Source organism: Chiloscyllium plagiosum, unplaced genomic scaffold (assembly GCF_037043375.1).
Source record: "Chiloscyllium plagiosum isolate Xiang-an unplaced genomic scaffold, Cpla_swu_hap1 HiC_scaffold_7, whole genome shotgun sequence".
In the NCBI taxonomy this organism is placed as follows: domain Eukaryota; kingdom Metazoa; phylum Chordata; class Chondrichthyes; order Orectolobiformes; family Hemiscylliidae; genus Chiloscyllium; species Chiloscyllium plagiosum.
Window position 1 is genome coordinate 84,570,890 of NW_028270145.1, and position 15,688 is coordinate 84,586,577.

Here is a 15,688-nt window from a genome sequence, read left to right on the forward strand (position 1 = left end):
CACAAGATCATAATGTCATGCAATTGATACAATATATTGTTCAATATATTGTATCAGTTGTATGACACTTTGACTCTCACACCTTGTTATCACACAGCCTGCCATTAGACACTACCTATTGTTAGCCACTAATAGTTTCCTTCAACAGCTATTCACCCTCCCAAACAGATTGGTATCCACTCTTTAGTATGTCCAATTATCTTTATCTCTCTTTGGGCTCTATCCCCACGTATCATTTACTCCTTACACCCTTCCATCACCTAGACTTCTGCATATAAACCAACATTTTCCGAAATACCATCAATTCTGAGGAAGGATCACTGAATCCAAAATGCTAACTCTGATTTCTCTTCACAGATGCTGCCAGACCTGCTGAGCTTTTCCAGCAACTTTTTCGTTTTATCACTGCTGATGTGTCTACCAGTGCTCTTAGGAGGAACTTAAACTAGTTCAGCAGAGGGAGTGGACATAGTGTGCAATAGGTACGCAGCATATTTTAGTAAAGGAATCAAGGCAGAAGGTGTTCACCCATGTCAACTTCCAAGGGCGTAAGGTGAGGCTGAATGGCTTCTACTTCAATGTTAGGAGTATTAGAGTTCAGAGAGAAACAAGAGGTGCATGGATTAACACATGAAATTGCGATGGCTGCCATCCCAGAGACATGGTGGAGGGAGGAGCAGGTCTGGAAAATCAACATTCTGGGTTAGAGGATATTCAGGTATATATCAGGGGAGGTTGTAAAAGAGGAAGTGGGCTTCATTTTTCATTAAGGAGTTAATAACTACATTAAGGAGCGGTAGTATTTTGTATGGATTTTCAAATGAGGCTTTAAGGGTATGGGTTAGGAATAAATAGAGAATAATCACTTTGCTGGAAGGATATCATAGAACCCCAAACAGTCAGCAGGCAAGAGAAGAGTAGATATACACTGAGGTGTGTAAGAAAGAATAATAGGATAATTTTATTCACAGATGTCAACATCAGAGATAGTCAGCATACCTTTGTCAGAGGGATGTCATGCCGACCAAATTTGATTAAATTTAATGATCAGTGAATGATGCCATTGATGCAGTTTATTTAGATTTCAGTAAAGCCTTTGAGGAAGTCCCACACTGGAGACTAATCAAGATGATAAGAACACATGAGGTCCAGGAAAACTTGGCAAGTTGGATACAGATTTGGCTTAGTGAGAGGATTTTCCTCAGATACTGACAAAGTGAAACCTAGATCAAAGATGCAGCCCAACAAATGTGAAAGATGTGCAACAACTTTCGGAATTTGTGATCTATTTCACAATGTTCTTGCCTAATTTACCATATGAGTGTGAACATGTACATATGCTCAATATTAAGGAGATGCAATAGTGTTTGAGGAAAAGAATCAGAAGCATGTTTAATGGGGATCAAATAGCTAGCAATGATGACACCAATGCTGAGGTACTCCGGTGTCAATAATGAAATCACCTTGCAGTGTGATGCCCATGAGACAGACTTGGTGTGGTCCTTTGGCAGCAAGGATAACAAATTGTATTCGCATCCATGCAATAACACCATTGGAATAATACAATCTCTATATTGCTAAAGACTGCCTGATTACTGTCTTTGCTTGTGGACATTTTAAAAAGTACCTGTTAGGGAGAGAGAAAGTTAAGTTGATGTCCAACCAAAAACCACTTCAAAGCAATCTCCCCAAATGCTTGATCTGCTTCTAAACATGTGTAAAGAATGTAACATTGTTTGCAGGGTTTTTATCTGGAGACTACATATAATAACAATAAATGATGTACATAGCCAATGTGCTGTTGAGAGCAGCACTCTTTATGAAGAAAATCAAGGCATATAGGAGAGAGTGAATCTTCAAGATTCAATGGGATGCAAAAGCTTGACATGAAGTCATCAATCTGACAGTAATATTGAATCTGAAAACAAACGTCTTTCTCTGGACAATCAGACTACAGAACAAGGTGCAACTCTTAACATGCTCAAGGAAGTAATGTTGAAAGAATGGACTGAAAGCTTCAAGGACACATTAATACGATAAAGAATATATTCAACATACAGAGATAAAGTGAAAGTGGAAGATGCCATCTTGCATAAAGGCTGTGGAGTCTTTATTTTGAAGGAAATGGGAAAATGAGAATTATGCCTGCTCTGTGGAAGGCAAGATAAATACATTTTTAGCCCAACATGAGCAATCAGATTAAGGATAGCAAGTTTAAGTGATAATACTGAATTTCAAGCTCAGGAGTATATATATCACAACAGCGATGGACCGTGGCGATGACCTTGGGTTGACCTTTTGATTTTCACAGGAATTGATTATGTTGTCACTTTTGACTATTCTGACAACTGGGATTTTGACCAGGTGATATCAACAAATACCTGTGAGATTGCAGAATGCCTGAAAGTACATTTAAATCGTTACAGAACTCTAGAGCAGCAAGGATGATCCTCAATTCATGAGTGAAGCATTGAAGTCTAAACTGAGCTGTCCCTTCATTATAGGCCACCGATCTGAGCTAATACTAAATAGCCTCATAACTGACTGGGGAATTCAGCACAATATTTGATGTTCACCACTCTTCCCAGTCAAATGAAAAGGCTGAGACGGTAATGAAAATTACCAATGGGATCATAAAGATCTTAACTAAATCCAGCACTGATTTGTAAAAGGCAATCCTCGAGTGGGAAAACAAACAAACTAAAGGCATGGAAAGTACTCCAGTCTGAAGATTAATGTCATTCCACACCCAAATTAGTCTTCTGATATCAAAAGTGCTGAAGCCAAATGCAGTAGTAGAAGTGAATGATAAAATCAAGGTGAAACAACAGAGAGCCAAATTTCACTTTGATAAAACTGCCAGATCCTCACCAAAGCTGAGAACTGGAGAGTCAGTTAGAGTTCAACGCTCACAACAAGAGTCAACCCACAAGGGAACTTGGGAGCTGCGTATGGCAATTGTCATTACATTTGTATGCGGTACATGTGAATGATCAGATAAATCATTGAAACTGCAGACCTCTATATACAACTAGATGAGCTGGCCTTTCATTGCAGGCCACTGGTCTAGAACATGTGATACCATGATCTGTATGCAGAAAGATTATAAGTCAGAGAGGTCCACCATTTCCCAAATGTGAAAATAGACCAGCAGCAAAAAAGTTTCAACAGCTACTGCACTACTAGAGGAAAAATATTAATAAAGAACATAGACACTAGATTAACAGAAATCAACAACATACCTACATATTATGAATAGATCTAAATTATACGCGGATAATATATGTATATATAAAATAAATTTGTAGAAACTGATAAATGTAAGTTTGATAAATTAATATACATTTTTATTAATGAATGATGATTTTCTGTGTTGACTTCTGTGTATTGGATAACTTGTATCTGGAAATGAAAGGAATGTTTAGGGAAGGGTAATTGTACACAGTTTACTCACTGGCTTGTTACAACCAATGTAACCTCAGTCTCTGCTGTAAGTGCTTTTACTCCTGTCTTTGGCAGCCATTAAACTTATTGCAAGAAACAAAATGTTGTCAAAGTGTTTATGCTTTCCCATTATTGGATATATACTATTGATTCCAACCATTCCCTGTGGTACTGAGTTGCAAGTTGTTTTGAGAAAGATGTCTTTTCTGAAATCCCTCTTGGGTTTCATAGCAACTGTCGACGATTGGTGGCCTCCAGCCATGCTACTTCCTATGAGAATGAATGTGATCTGTGTATCAAACCCTTCCATAATTATAAAGATTTCTATTTTGTTAACCCTGTCACATTAAAGATATAAATTTTCCACAATTAACTTTGTGAATTGCCCTTTTCTGAACATGTATACAAACCATCTTTGCTTTATTTCTTCTATAAATGCATGACACCTTGGGGCATAATTCATGTATTTATTATTGTTTTCAAAACAATTCTATCAGACCAACCTTTTTCTCCTTTTCTTTCCTGCCTAATCTTGAAATAATTTTTTTGCCAGCAGCAGTCAGAATGCCCTAATGTTTGTGACCAGGCTGATAAACTGCAAATTTATTGGTACCTTGTGGCTGCCTACAAAGAAAAAGTACAAACAGTCCCCAGATTGTGAAAGGTTCTGCTCCTGAGTTAATTCGCATCGATTTGTACCCAAGTTGGAACACAACGCAGGACAATATTAAGCAGCCATCCATAAATACAGGAAACAATCATATGCTGGATATTTAAAATTATACCCCTGTATAGGATTGCACTTGTAAATACGAGCATTCATCAATCAGATATTTATAAATTGAGGAGCTCCTGTAGCCGTTATAGTTTTAATATTCTCTGATCCAATTCCAGTTATTGGCTTACTGAAGATCACTTAAAATTGTTCACCATTTGCTGAAACTAAAATGCTTTTAAAGTCTTGTGGCTTGTCTGATATGTTGACGTCTTTTCACATAGTGTGGAATGAGTTGACGAGGTGGACTGCCTAATGAGTGTTAATTACTAAGTCTACTCAGAAGACTGAAATGTTCAGTATTAATGTTTTGACCACGAGCAGGAGGTCGAGCTAATTGCAAATGGCTTTAGCCCACCAGACGGTTACTCTAATCGCTCCTGTTATTTTTTTGTACAGTTGCTTTGAGCTCATGGCGTAAACATCACATTTATAGAACACTCTTTGAGTAACTGTTACAATCTATTTTCATTCATCAATTTGTCTAATGTGTAAGTATCCTTTTTGATCTATCTTAGTTCCTGTTTGGCTTTCAGAACCATTAAGTTTCCACAGTTTCTTTTTTCAGCAAATGTCAACTGCACAAGACTGGGAGTAGTAGAAATGTCCAAATTCATTGAAAAGCTTGGCCTCAGAAGTACAGGCAGCAAGTTCCAAGAATTACTGAAGGTTTGAGATGTGTTAATGACTAGAATCTTCTGTTAAGAAAAGAGGTGAATGGCTTAATTTGATTACTGAAGCACTGAGGGCCTCTGAGGAAGTCAGGGAAATTACCGATTGATGGTTTTATCCTGACTGAATCTTTACAGGAGTCTCTATGGCAGTATGATCAGACAGTCAGAACCATGAGAATTCGGCACTTTGTGCAATATTTGTACAAATTACTTGGAGCAATTCCAAGTCAGTATAAAACCTGGTGAGGAGTGCAGGAGCTGGAGGATCAGAGCATTCCAGCATTATGGCGCTTTGACACGACATACCACCCATTCCATCAACAATGTTCACACACCTCCCATTCTGAACTGACGTCCGACAATGCTCAACACCCTATTTTCCCCCTGACAAAGTTCAGCCCCCCACGGCCCCTGACTTAACACCCTCCCTTATGAGAAAGTCCATCCTCCCAAAGAATAATCACCACCCTCCCATCTTTTCAGACTCTGTCACCCTACCAAGCCATCCCTCACTCAACAATTCTTACTCCAACCTCACGCTGATGGAAATTTCTCATCTCTCCTCCCAGCACAGATTTCCCCCACCTCCTGACATACTTTGCAAGATCCTTGACACCGGGTTGGCTGATAGGGAAAAGGTAGGCCAAGGTGAAATTGCAGGAGAGATACCTTGGTTCATGACCAGGTGATGTGTAAACGTTGATCAGTTGGTGAGAGAGGGGTAAACAATGCTAGGGGATTGGAGGGTGAATAACATTGAGCAGTGAGGGATGGGGTGAACATTGTTAGGAGGAACATCATCTGGAAAGGATTGCACAGTTTCAGGTGTTGACTGGAACATTTTAAATCTCTGCCAGTCGATGAACAAGAAGATATGCCTTCAGTAGTGAGCCTTCAATACATTATGTAAAAGGAGATATGGTTTCACTTTCCACCTGGCCTCCTGACTCTATTTGCCATTACATTTAAATTAGAACAAACAGCAGAAGCTGCAAAGTTTCCTGGGCATTTTATATCACTGTCATGTTGGGGATGGATGGAGGGAATCACTGTCTGCTATTGACTGGGAGATCTGAATAAACATGCTGCTCTTCCACATTGATTGACAGCCATTGTTGCTTATCACAACATCTGGAACCTTGTTAATATAACTGAAGTGCACTCGCCCTCAGCCTTCTCTTCTCCAGGGAAAACAAACCCAGCCTATACAGTCTCTCCTCGTAACTGAGACATTTCATCCCAGGCAACATCCTGGTGATTCTTCTCTGCACCCTTTCCAATGTAATCACATCCTTCTGATGCAGTGGGGACCAGAACTACACACAATTTGTGGCCTAACCAGTGTTTCGTAAAGTTGTAACAAGACTTCTTTGCTCCTTTTATCAATGTCCCAGCTCTAGTGAAGGCAAGTATCCTATACGCCTTTTTCAAAAACCTGTCCACCTGTGCTGACACTTTCAGAAATCTATGGACTTGTACACCAAGGTCCCTTTGGCCCACAGAACTCCCTGGGGATTTACCATTCAATAAGAATGCCCTTCCTTCAGACCTCCCAAAATGCATCACCCATCCTTACCACAATTTAAGTTCCATCAGTCATTGCTCTGTTCCATTTACCATCTGATCACTATCAGACTACAAACCCCTCAATTACATATTCTCGATTCTCTCTCATCACTCCATTCCTGACCTCTTGGCTTTCTGCTTCCAATTCATCATCTTGCTCCTGACTTCTTAACACCATTCTCCTGACCCCTCGCTGTCCCACTCTTACCTATTATCACCCCACTCAAGACTTATTCCCACCACAATCCCAACTTCTTATTCCCCCACTCCTGATTCGCATGTGTGCTACTCATCGTCACCCCACTCCCAACCTCTTGTACTCCTTACTCCCAACTCTTCGTCACTCCATTCCAACTCCTTACCACAGTGCTCCTGACCCCTCAACATCCGATTCCTGACCCCTGCTGGGGGCATGTGGGTGATGAGCAGGAGTCAGCAAACGACAGTGATAGTGTGGGTGGCTGGCAGTGAACAGACGCAGTTTGTAACAATGAGCGATCAGGAGTGGGGTGGCTGTGGGAGAAGCTGATAACAGTGTTCCTTTTAGATTGAGTTTGTTCTGTGCCCTCAGACAGCTTCCTGAGGCGTGGCTGGCCTTGATGAGATCAGGACTGCAAATGCATATGCAGGGCATGCATCTCTTGCACTGTGACATCACGATGTAAGGTCCTCCAAAATATTATATGAAGGAAAAGTTCATGAAGCTTCGCAATACCTTAAAGTCCATTGCTTTTCCATTTCATGCTTTACAACAGCTGTTTAACAGCAATCTCAGAACAGATAATTGCTGTGGGACATCCCTGCCGCAATGATAAAACACTCCAGCTCTGGGAGGACAATTCACTATTCATTCTTTAAACATTATGATAGCACAACTACACAACATAACTGTGCCTAATCTGCCTTACACCAGTAATTGCGTAGCATAAAACAGCACAACAAAGCTAAATGAGATCCAACTGTAAGAATATAACAAGCTGCATTGTTTACTAAACTGGATTATCAAATAAAAACTGCAATGGCTGGAAATACTCAACAGATCAGTTGATATCTGTAAAGATAGAAACAGAGTTAACTTTTCAGCTCAATGTTAAAAACCACACAACACCAGGTTATAGTCCAACAGGTTTAATTGGAAGCACACTAGCTTTCGGAGCGCCATTCCTTCATCAGGTGGTTGTGCAGGTTGTGTGATTTTTAACTTTGTACACCCCAGTCCAACACCGGCATCTCCAAATCATTTCAGCTCAATGATCTTCAGTCAGAATGCATTTCAAATTTCCATTATCCACAGCATTTTGCTTTTGATGCAGGTTAGGGAGTGATATCCTGGAATAAACTGTCTCTTTATGAAACGTAGTTTAATATTCAAAAATGCAAGAGCATCGTTAAAATAATGTCATGCCCCCTCCCCTCCCCCATCCACCCAGGAGAATTATATACTATAATAACCAATTTATTGAATGACTTACCTCCATCACCCCATGAAGGAATTACCAGCAAGCTTTTTTTTATTTTTTGCAGCTATCAGTTAAATTTGAATCAGAAATCACAGAAATTATGCATGAATTAACAGCCAAATTATGGTTGGTATGAGCTATACATTAATCACAAAAAAGCAGATAAATTGAGAATATACCATGAGGTTACACACAGTCACATTGCTCCTTATCCAACTGTGGGAACACACGTTATTTCTCAATCTTCCCAACTGGACCTCTAGAACATAGGATCTCTTTTTTGAAAATCACTCAATGGCTTTACTTTTCAAATCACCAACATTAGTAGCTCCACTTCATCTAATTTTCCTTGAGACACTGATCATCTAAACTGAATACTCCAACAGAATCTACTTAGCTAGATTAATGGCTGTCTTTTGGCACACATTCATCAAATACTTTGACAAAGGGTCAGTTAGACTCGAAATGTCAGATCTTTTCTCTCCTTTCAGATGCTGCCAGACCTGCTGAGATTTTCCAGCATTTTCTCTTTTGGTTCCTCAAATACTCCTTTCCCTCACAGTTTTAAGTCTTGCAACATTGGCAAATTTGAAGCACGCCAAAGAAGTTTTCACATCACAATCACTGCTCTAACCGAATCTTTTGGTTCATTTCCTATTACCTGCACTATACACACAGCTACTTGTAAGTATATCTTCTCTGTTATTCTCCAACTGCAAATCTTCTTTGTTCTGTGCACTTGGGCATCTGTATTTAACTTCCTTCCAAATGGTACTATTTTCAGATCAAGAGTCACTAGCTTGTATGGACTAGTTTTCTTAATATCTGAGAAAATTACAACTGATCCCTTTAAAATTAATGCAAACTTTCCAAAATTTATTTTACAAACTTTTTTAAAAGCAATTACAAATTCCATAGGTCTTATAAATAAATTGTAAGTTTTCCTGATCACACTGCTTCTATGTCAAAGGTTATCATAATAAGATAGCGACAAAATGGAACAAATGAAATACTGCATCAATTGGAAATGGGAAACTTACATTTGCAGGTAACGTTGTCCTCATCCAAATATTGACCATCAGCACAAGCACAAACTCTGCCACCAGGAATGATCAAACACAGGCTATTGCATCCACCGTTGTTTCCACGAGTCAAGTTATCAGCTGGAAGGGAGAGTGCAATGTCAGTAACTATAGATTTTCATTTTAAAAATGTGATTAATACCAACTGACTACAGTTTGTTTGCAATTAATTAATATATTTTTTTCTACTTCTGAACTCTGCTACCTTCTATATCCTCCCCTGGAATAAAACTGTCACCAAATTTACTGAGAACTGCACTTCCAAAAATCAAGAGTCTAGCTTTAGACTTACTGTTCACAGCAACATTTCTTCAACAACTGATACGTTCGATCACACCTTCATCTCCAACCATAACACTCTCGTCCCCAGTAAAAATAATTCTTACGTGGTGGACTGTGTTATCATCGTGGTGAGAAGCCCTCTGTTGTCGCCAAGACATAATATGACATGATGTTTCGATACTGACCACTGATGGCTTGTGGTCACCGACCTGCTCTGTTAATTAAAACAGGATTCCTAGCCTCTAAACTGCTCTTGCCAACCACAGTATCTGTTCACTTTCTGGTAAATGATAGTGGGGATTCAGTGATGGTAATATCATTGAACTCAAGGGGAGATGGCTACATTCTGAATTGTTGGAGATGCTCATTGCCTAACACTTGAGTGATGTGAACATTACATGTCACATGTCACTATAAGCCTGGGTCTTGTCTGGTTTCTCATTGTATCTAGACATAGACTGCTTCAGTACCTGACTGTACCTCTTTTTCTTTTTTCTTGATGAGTGAAAGGATATTGAAAGGGCAGTAATTGGGCGGATTGGATTTGTCCTGTTTCTCTGTGCACAGGACATGCCCGGGGAAGTTTTCCACATTGGGGATGGAGATGACAATGTCATGGCTGTACTGGAATATTTTAGGGGATCAGCATGTTCTGGAGCTCAAGGCTTAATTAATGACAGAATATTGTCAGGTTCCATAGGCTTTGCAGTATCCAGCTTTTTCAACCATTTATTGGCGTTCAGAGAAGAGCCAGTAGAATGAACCACAGTATGGAAAGACTGTCTTATGAGCAACGGTTAAATATGTTGGGACTCTGCTCATTGGAATTTGGAAAGGTGAGAGGTGATCCCATTGAAACATATAGGACTCTTAAGGAACTTGACAGTGCTGAAAAGATGCTTACCCTCATGGGAGAGTCTAGGATCAGAAGGTAGTGTTTCTGAATTAAGGGATGCCAAACTAAGACTGGGATATGGATGAATTTCTTCTTTCAGAGGTTGAGTGTCTTTGGAACTCCTTTCCAGAGTACTCTGCGGGGGCAGAGTACTTCTGTATATTTAAGGCTAAGAGAGTTATATAGTTTGATGGATCAGTAAGACAATAAGGGTAATGGGGAAACACAGGAATGTGGATGTAAGGACTGTTGGATCAATCATGATCCTGTTGAATAATGGAGCAGGCTTGAGGGGCCAAGCAGCATCCTCTTGTTCCTATTAACTATGGTCTTATTGGAATGTCATGTACAGTAAACCAAATTGGCTAAAGACTTGTGATGTTGAGGATCTCTGAAGGAGGCTGAGCTGGATCATTAACTCAGCACTTCTGGTGAAGGTTTGTTGTGATTCTTCAGTCTTAATTTTTGACCAATGTGTTGGGTTCCCCATTATTGAGGATTCGGATGCTTGTGGAGACCCCCTCCTCCAGAGAGATGTTGAATTGTTGACCATTATTCACTAATGGATGTCAGAGGATCTCCGAGCTTAGATCTGATCCATTGGTTGTGGAATTGCTTAGCGATCTCTATCACTTGCTGCAGTACTTATGTCCAAGGATTTATCTAGGATTTATCCCAGGATTCTCTGGGAAGCTAGAGAGGAGATTGCCGAGCCTTTGGCTTTGATCTTTCTGTCATCATTGTCTACTGGCATAGTACCAGAAGACTGGAGGATAGCAAATGTCATTCTCTTGTTCAAGAAAGGGAGTAGAGACAACCCTGGAAGTTATAGACCTGTGAGCCTTACTTCAGTTGTGCATAAAGTGTTGGAAAGGATTATTAGAGATATTATTTTCTTAATGATTATAAATCCTAAGTTAATTAGGGATAGTCAACACGCTTTTGTGAGGGGTAGGTCGTGCCTCACAAACATTATTGAGTTTTTTGAGAAGGTGACCAAACAGGTGGATGAGGGTAAAGCAGTTGATGTGGTGTGTATGGATTTCAGGAAGGCATTTGATAAGGTTCCCCACGGTAAGGCTATTGCACAAAATACGGATTGAGGGTGATTTAGCGGTTTGGATCAGAAATTAGCGAACTGCAAGAGCTGTTTTGGTTCCACTATTGTTTGTCATTTTTATAAATAACCTGGATGAGGGCATAGAAGGATGTATTAGTAAATTTGCAAATAACACTATGTTCGGTAGAGTTGTTGATATTGACAAAGGATGTTGTCAGAGAGACATAAATAAGCTGCAGAGCTGGGCTGAAAGGTGGCAAATGGAGTTTAATACGGAATAGGGTGAGGTGATTCACTTTGGAAGGAGTAACAGGATTGCAGAGTGCTGGGCTAATGGTAAGATTTTTGGTAGTGTAGATGAACAGAGAGATCTCGGTGTCCACGTACATAGATCCTTGAAGGTTTCCACCCAGGTTGATAGAGTTGTTAAGAAGGCATATAGTGTGTTAGCTTTTATTAGTAGAGAGATTGAGTTTCAGAACCATGAGATCATTCTGCAACTGTGCAAAACTCTGGTGCGGTAACATTTGAAGTATTGCGTAAAGTTCTGATAACAGCATGATAGGAAGGATGTGGAAGCTTTGGAAAGGGTTCAGAGGAGATTTACTAGGATGTTGCCTGGTTTGGGGGAAGATCTTATGAGGCAAGGCTGAGGGACTTGAGGCGAAGATGGTTGAGAGGCGACTTAATTAAGACATACAAGATAATCAGAGGGTTAGATAGGTTGGACAGTGAAAGCCTTTTTCCTTGGATAGCAATGGATAGCATGAGGGGACATAGCTTTAAATTGAGGGGTGATAGATATAGGACAGATGTCAGAGGTAGTTTCTTTACTTAGAGAGTAATAGGGATGTGAAACAGATCCTACAACAGTATAGACTCACCAATTTTAAGAACATTTAAATGGTTATTGGATAGGTAGATGGACGAGAATGGATTAGTGTAGGTTAGATGGGCTTCAGATTGGTTCCACAGGTCAGCGCAACATTGAGGGCCGAAGGGCCTGTACTGCGCTGTAATGTTCTATGTTCGATGTTCTACTGTATGGCATGCATGTAGTCGCTACACTAGCTTCACAGCTCATTGTTAGATATGCCAGGTGCTGCTTCTGGCATGCCCTCCTGCCCTCTTCATTGAAATAGGCTTAATGGTAATGGTAAATTTGGGGAGCTGACACACCACAAATTTGTAGATTGTGTTAAATAAACTTCTACTACTGCTTAAGGCCCGTAGCACATAGATAACAAGTTTTGGTAAATTAGATCTGCTTAAAATTTATTCCGTTTAGCATGGGGTGATCATGTCACACAATATGTTGGAAGGTGTATTCAAAGTGAATGTTCCAAGGACTGTGCAGTGCTTATGTCTGGTCGGGAGATTACTGAAGATGAGGTCAAATATGTTTTTCATGCTTGTTGGCTCCTCCAGCAGCTACTGCAGACACAGTCTAGCAGGTCCAGAACTTGAGCAGGTTGGTCAGTAGTATTGCTGCTGAACTGCATTTGGTTGTCATATTGAAATGCCCCTCCAAAGTACATTCTGCACCTTTGCCATCCCCAGTGATTCCTCTTTGTAGTGTTCAGTATGGAGTATTTGCAGCCAAGCTGAGAGGTGAGGTGGGGGGGAAGGGGGTAATGTTGCTGTGGAGGGGAGGTACATGATGGTCAGCAGGGGCTTTCCTTGTCCATGTTTGAGCTGAAAGCATCAATGTTAACAGAGTACATTGTCAATGTTGATGACTCCCACCGCAACCGCACCCCTACCTCCCTTCTTCGCACAACTGTTCTTCCACCTCTGCTGGGTTGTACCACTGCTGGCACAGGACATAACCAGGGATGGTACACGTGGGGCATTGTCTGTAAGGTACAATTCCAAGAATATAACTACATGTTTATTGACTAGTCTGTGAGATATCTTAACTAATTTTGGCACAGGCCCCCAGAAAGGAAGTTAGAAAGAAAGATTTTGCAGTATTGATTTGGCTTTCTAGTTTCCATTGCGCAGGTTGATGCCAAGTGGATTGTTCAGTTACATTTCTTTGAGACGTTTTAGCAGTTTTATCCAACTGAATGGCTTGCTGGGCAGTTAAATGAATGAGCTTTGCTGAGAGACTACTGTCATGTATAGGCAGAATTTTTTTCCCTAAATAGGGAATTAGTGAGCCAAATGAGTTTCATTTTAGAAGCAATTCTTTTATGGGCATCCTTTGAATTTAATTGTCAGATTTTTATTTTATTGAATGTAGGTTCCATCATCTGCCAGGATGTGACTTGGGCCCTGATCCCAGAGTATTACCTGGGATTCTGGATTTTCGGTCCAATAATAAAATCACTGCACTACTGCGTCCACTTGCATGAAGCAATTTAGAAGAATTCTGGCATAAATTCTCATTTTTATCTAAATGTTGTCTGGGTAGCAAATTAGCACAATGCCCCAGGATTCATCTGGTGCTCTTGAAGAGGGTTAGGGCTGGGAAATTGGAGCACTCTTGGCAACTCTATGCATTTATGTTGTAACAATGTTAGGTGTCTAGCTGTCCTCAGAGTAAGATGGGAGGAAATCTGGATGTTAAAATATCTGATAAGGGTGTGACATTGGATTTGGCTGAGAGAGAAGCAGTCTGATTGCTGTGTGATGTCTGAGTCCAGTCTAAAATCTGCTCTCCAGCTGCTGGACTGTCAGCAGATAGTGGGTAGAGTGCATTTATATCTGACGAAGGATGTTCTTGCTCGAGAGGAGTGCAGTGAAGGTTTATCATATTAATTCCCAGAATGGCTGGACTGGCATACGAAGAGATATTGAGTTGATAAGGATTGTATTCTCTGGAGTTTAGAAGAATGTAGAAGGTTCTCGTAGAAACCTATAACATTCTAACTGAACTAAATAGGATAGTTGCAGGAAATTAGTGGAGGAATGTAGAAGTAGGGGTCACAGTTTAACAATAAGGAATAAACATTTCAGGACTGAGATAAAGAGATCATTGTTCCCCCAGAGAATGGTGAGCTGAAGAATTCATTACCACAGAAAGTCATTCAGATCAAAATATTGTGTGCTTTCAAGAAGGGGGTAGATAAAGCTCTTCTGGCATAAGGGATCAAGGGAAATGAGGGAGGGTGGGATTAATTTATTGACAGTGATGACCAATCAGTGTAACCATCTCTATTGGAATCTTGGTAAACAAATTCAAAAGACCTATTGCCCCCAGAACAACTCATGTGAACACTCTGGGCAGGTGAGGATGGTCATTCCATCAATTTAAACAACATTCCCATCTCATTTTCAAGTTTCCACTGCACAATGTTTGCCTGGTACAAGGTCTGAAAATCACTCTACTCCAAAAGAGTCAAATTTGAAAGAATTGTTTTTTTGGGGGGATATCATGATCTAACTTCTTTGTCCAGCTTTAAATGTGTTAATTTATTTCAACTTTGACAAGAAGGAAAAGAAAATCCAATATGTTATGTAGTATTAAATGCCAGCAATCTTTTTTATATGTGTGTAATATGATGCAGCCAACTTTGATTAACATTACAAATAATTGTACACTCTGTTAATAGTGGGATTCTAAAGTCAACAATCTTCATGTTCAGACCTCAAATTGTCCTTTGTCATCTAATATAGATTGCCCTTCAACAATCATGAATTACACAAGGCGTTTGTGAGGTAACATTCCTCGCTGATGAACTTATTAAACATATCCATTTTACTTTCACGAAATATGCAGTCATTTTATTAGAAAATATTAACATTGCTCTGCAACTCCAAACAGGGATTATAAATTGCTCTGTTATAAATAAAACAGACTCAGAAAGCTTGTCAGCAATAGTTTAAATCAACATATGTTGAAATATAGTACACTTTAAAATCTCAGCTTAGTATATTGGGCAAAGCACTTTCTTTTGTTTTATTTTAAGATGGAAAGAGAAAATCTAGAGCACAAAACAACAAACACACCAACAAAATGTAAAATATTTCTGAAGATAATTTTACCAAAGAGGAATGGAAGATTACATGGTTGAAAGACAGGTATTTTTTTTGTTTTTAAGAAAAAGCAGAATTCGAAAAAAAAAAATCAGATGAGGGAATGCTAACTACCAAAAATGAAAAAAAAAAATGAAGGGATTACAGAATATATGTCTTTTAAGTGCAGAATATATAGCTGATATATTAAATCGTGATCACCACCTTTGTCTGCCAATGCAATACAATTAAGGAACATAAATAACTTGCTTTTTTGTTCTTATTTCTAATTCTTAAAGGTTAAATTGCAACATTATCATTTCCAAGACAATCAACTGAACAAAAACACTTTTTCTTATAGCAGTGCATGTATTATTTGCACAAGTGAATATGCTTTAACTGCCGAGTGCTGACATTTGAGGTTGAATAATTATATGGTTAATTCAAGGGTAAATATGTTGTTCTGGACCATAAACACATCATTACTGAA

General features: G+C 39.5%; 1 protein-coding gene across 1 annotated transcript in view; it reads right to left on the reverse strand.

Annotated features, from left to right (window-relative positions):
• LOC122551725 (low-density lipoprotein receptor-related protein 1-like) overlaps positions 1 to 15,688 on the reverse strand; it is a 1,910,187-nt gene that overhangs the window by 864,909 nt on the left and 1,029,590 nt on the right. The window contains exon 15 of the mRNA XM_043694091.2: positions 8,960 to 9,082. Within this exon, the coding sequence (XP_043550026.2) occupies positions 8,960 to 9,082 (123 nt within the window). The remainder of the gene's footprint in view (positions 1 to 8,959; positions 9,083 to 15,688) is intronic.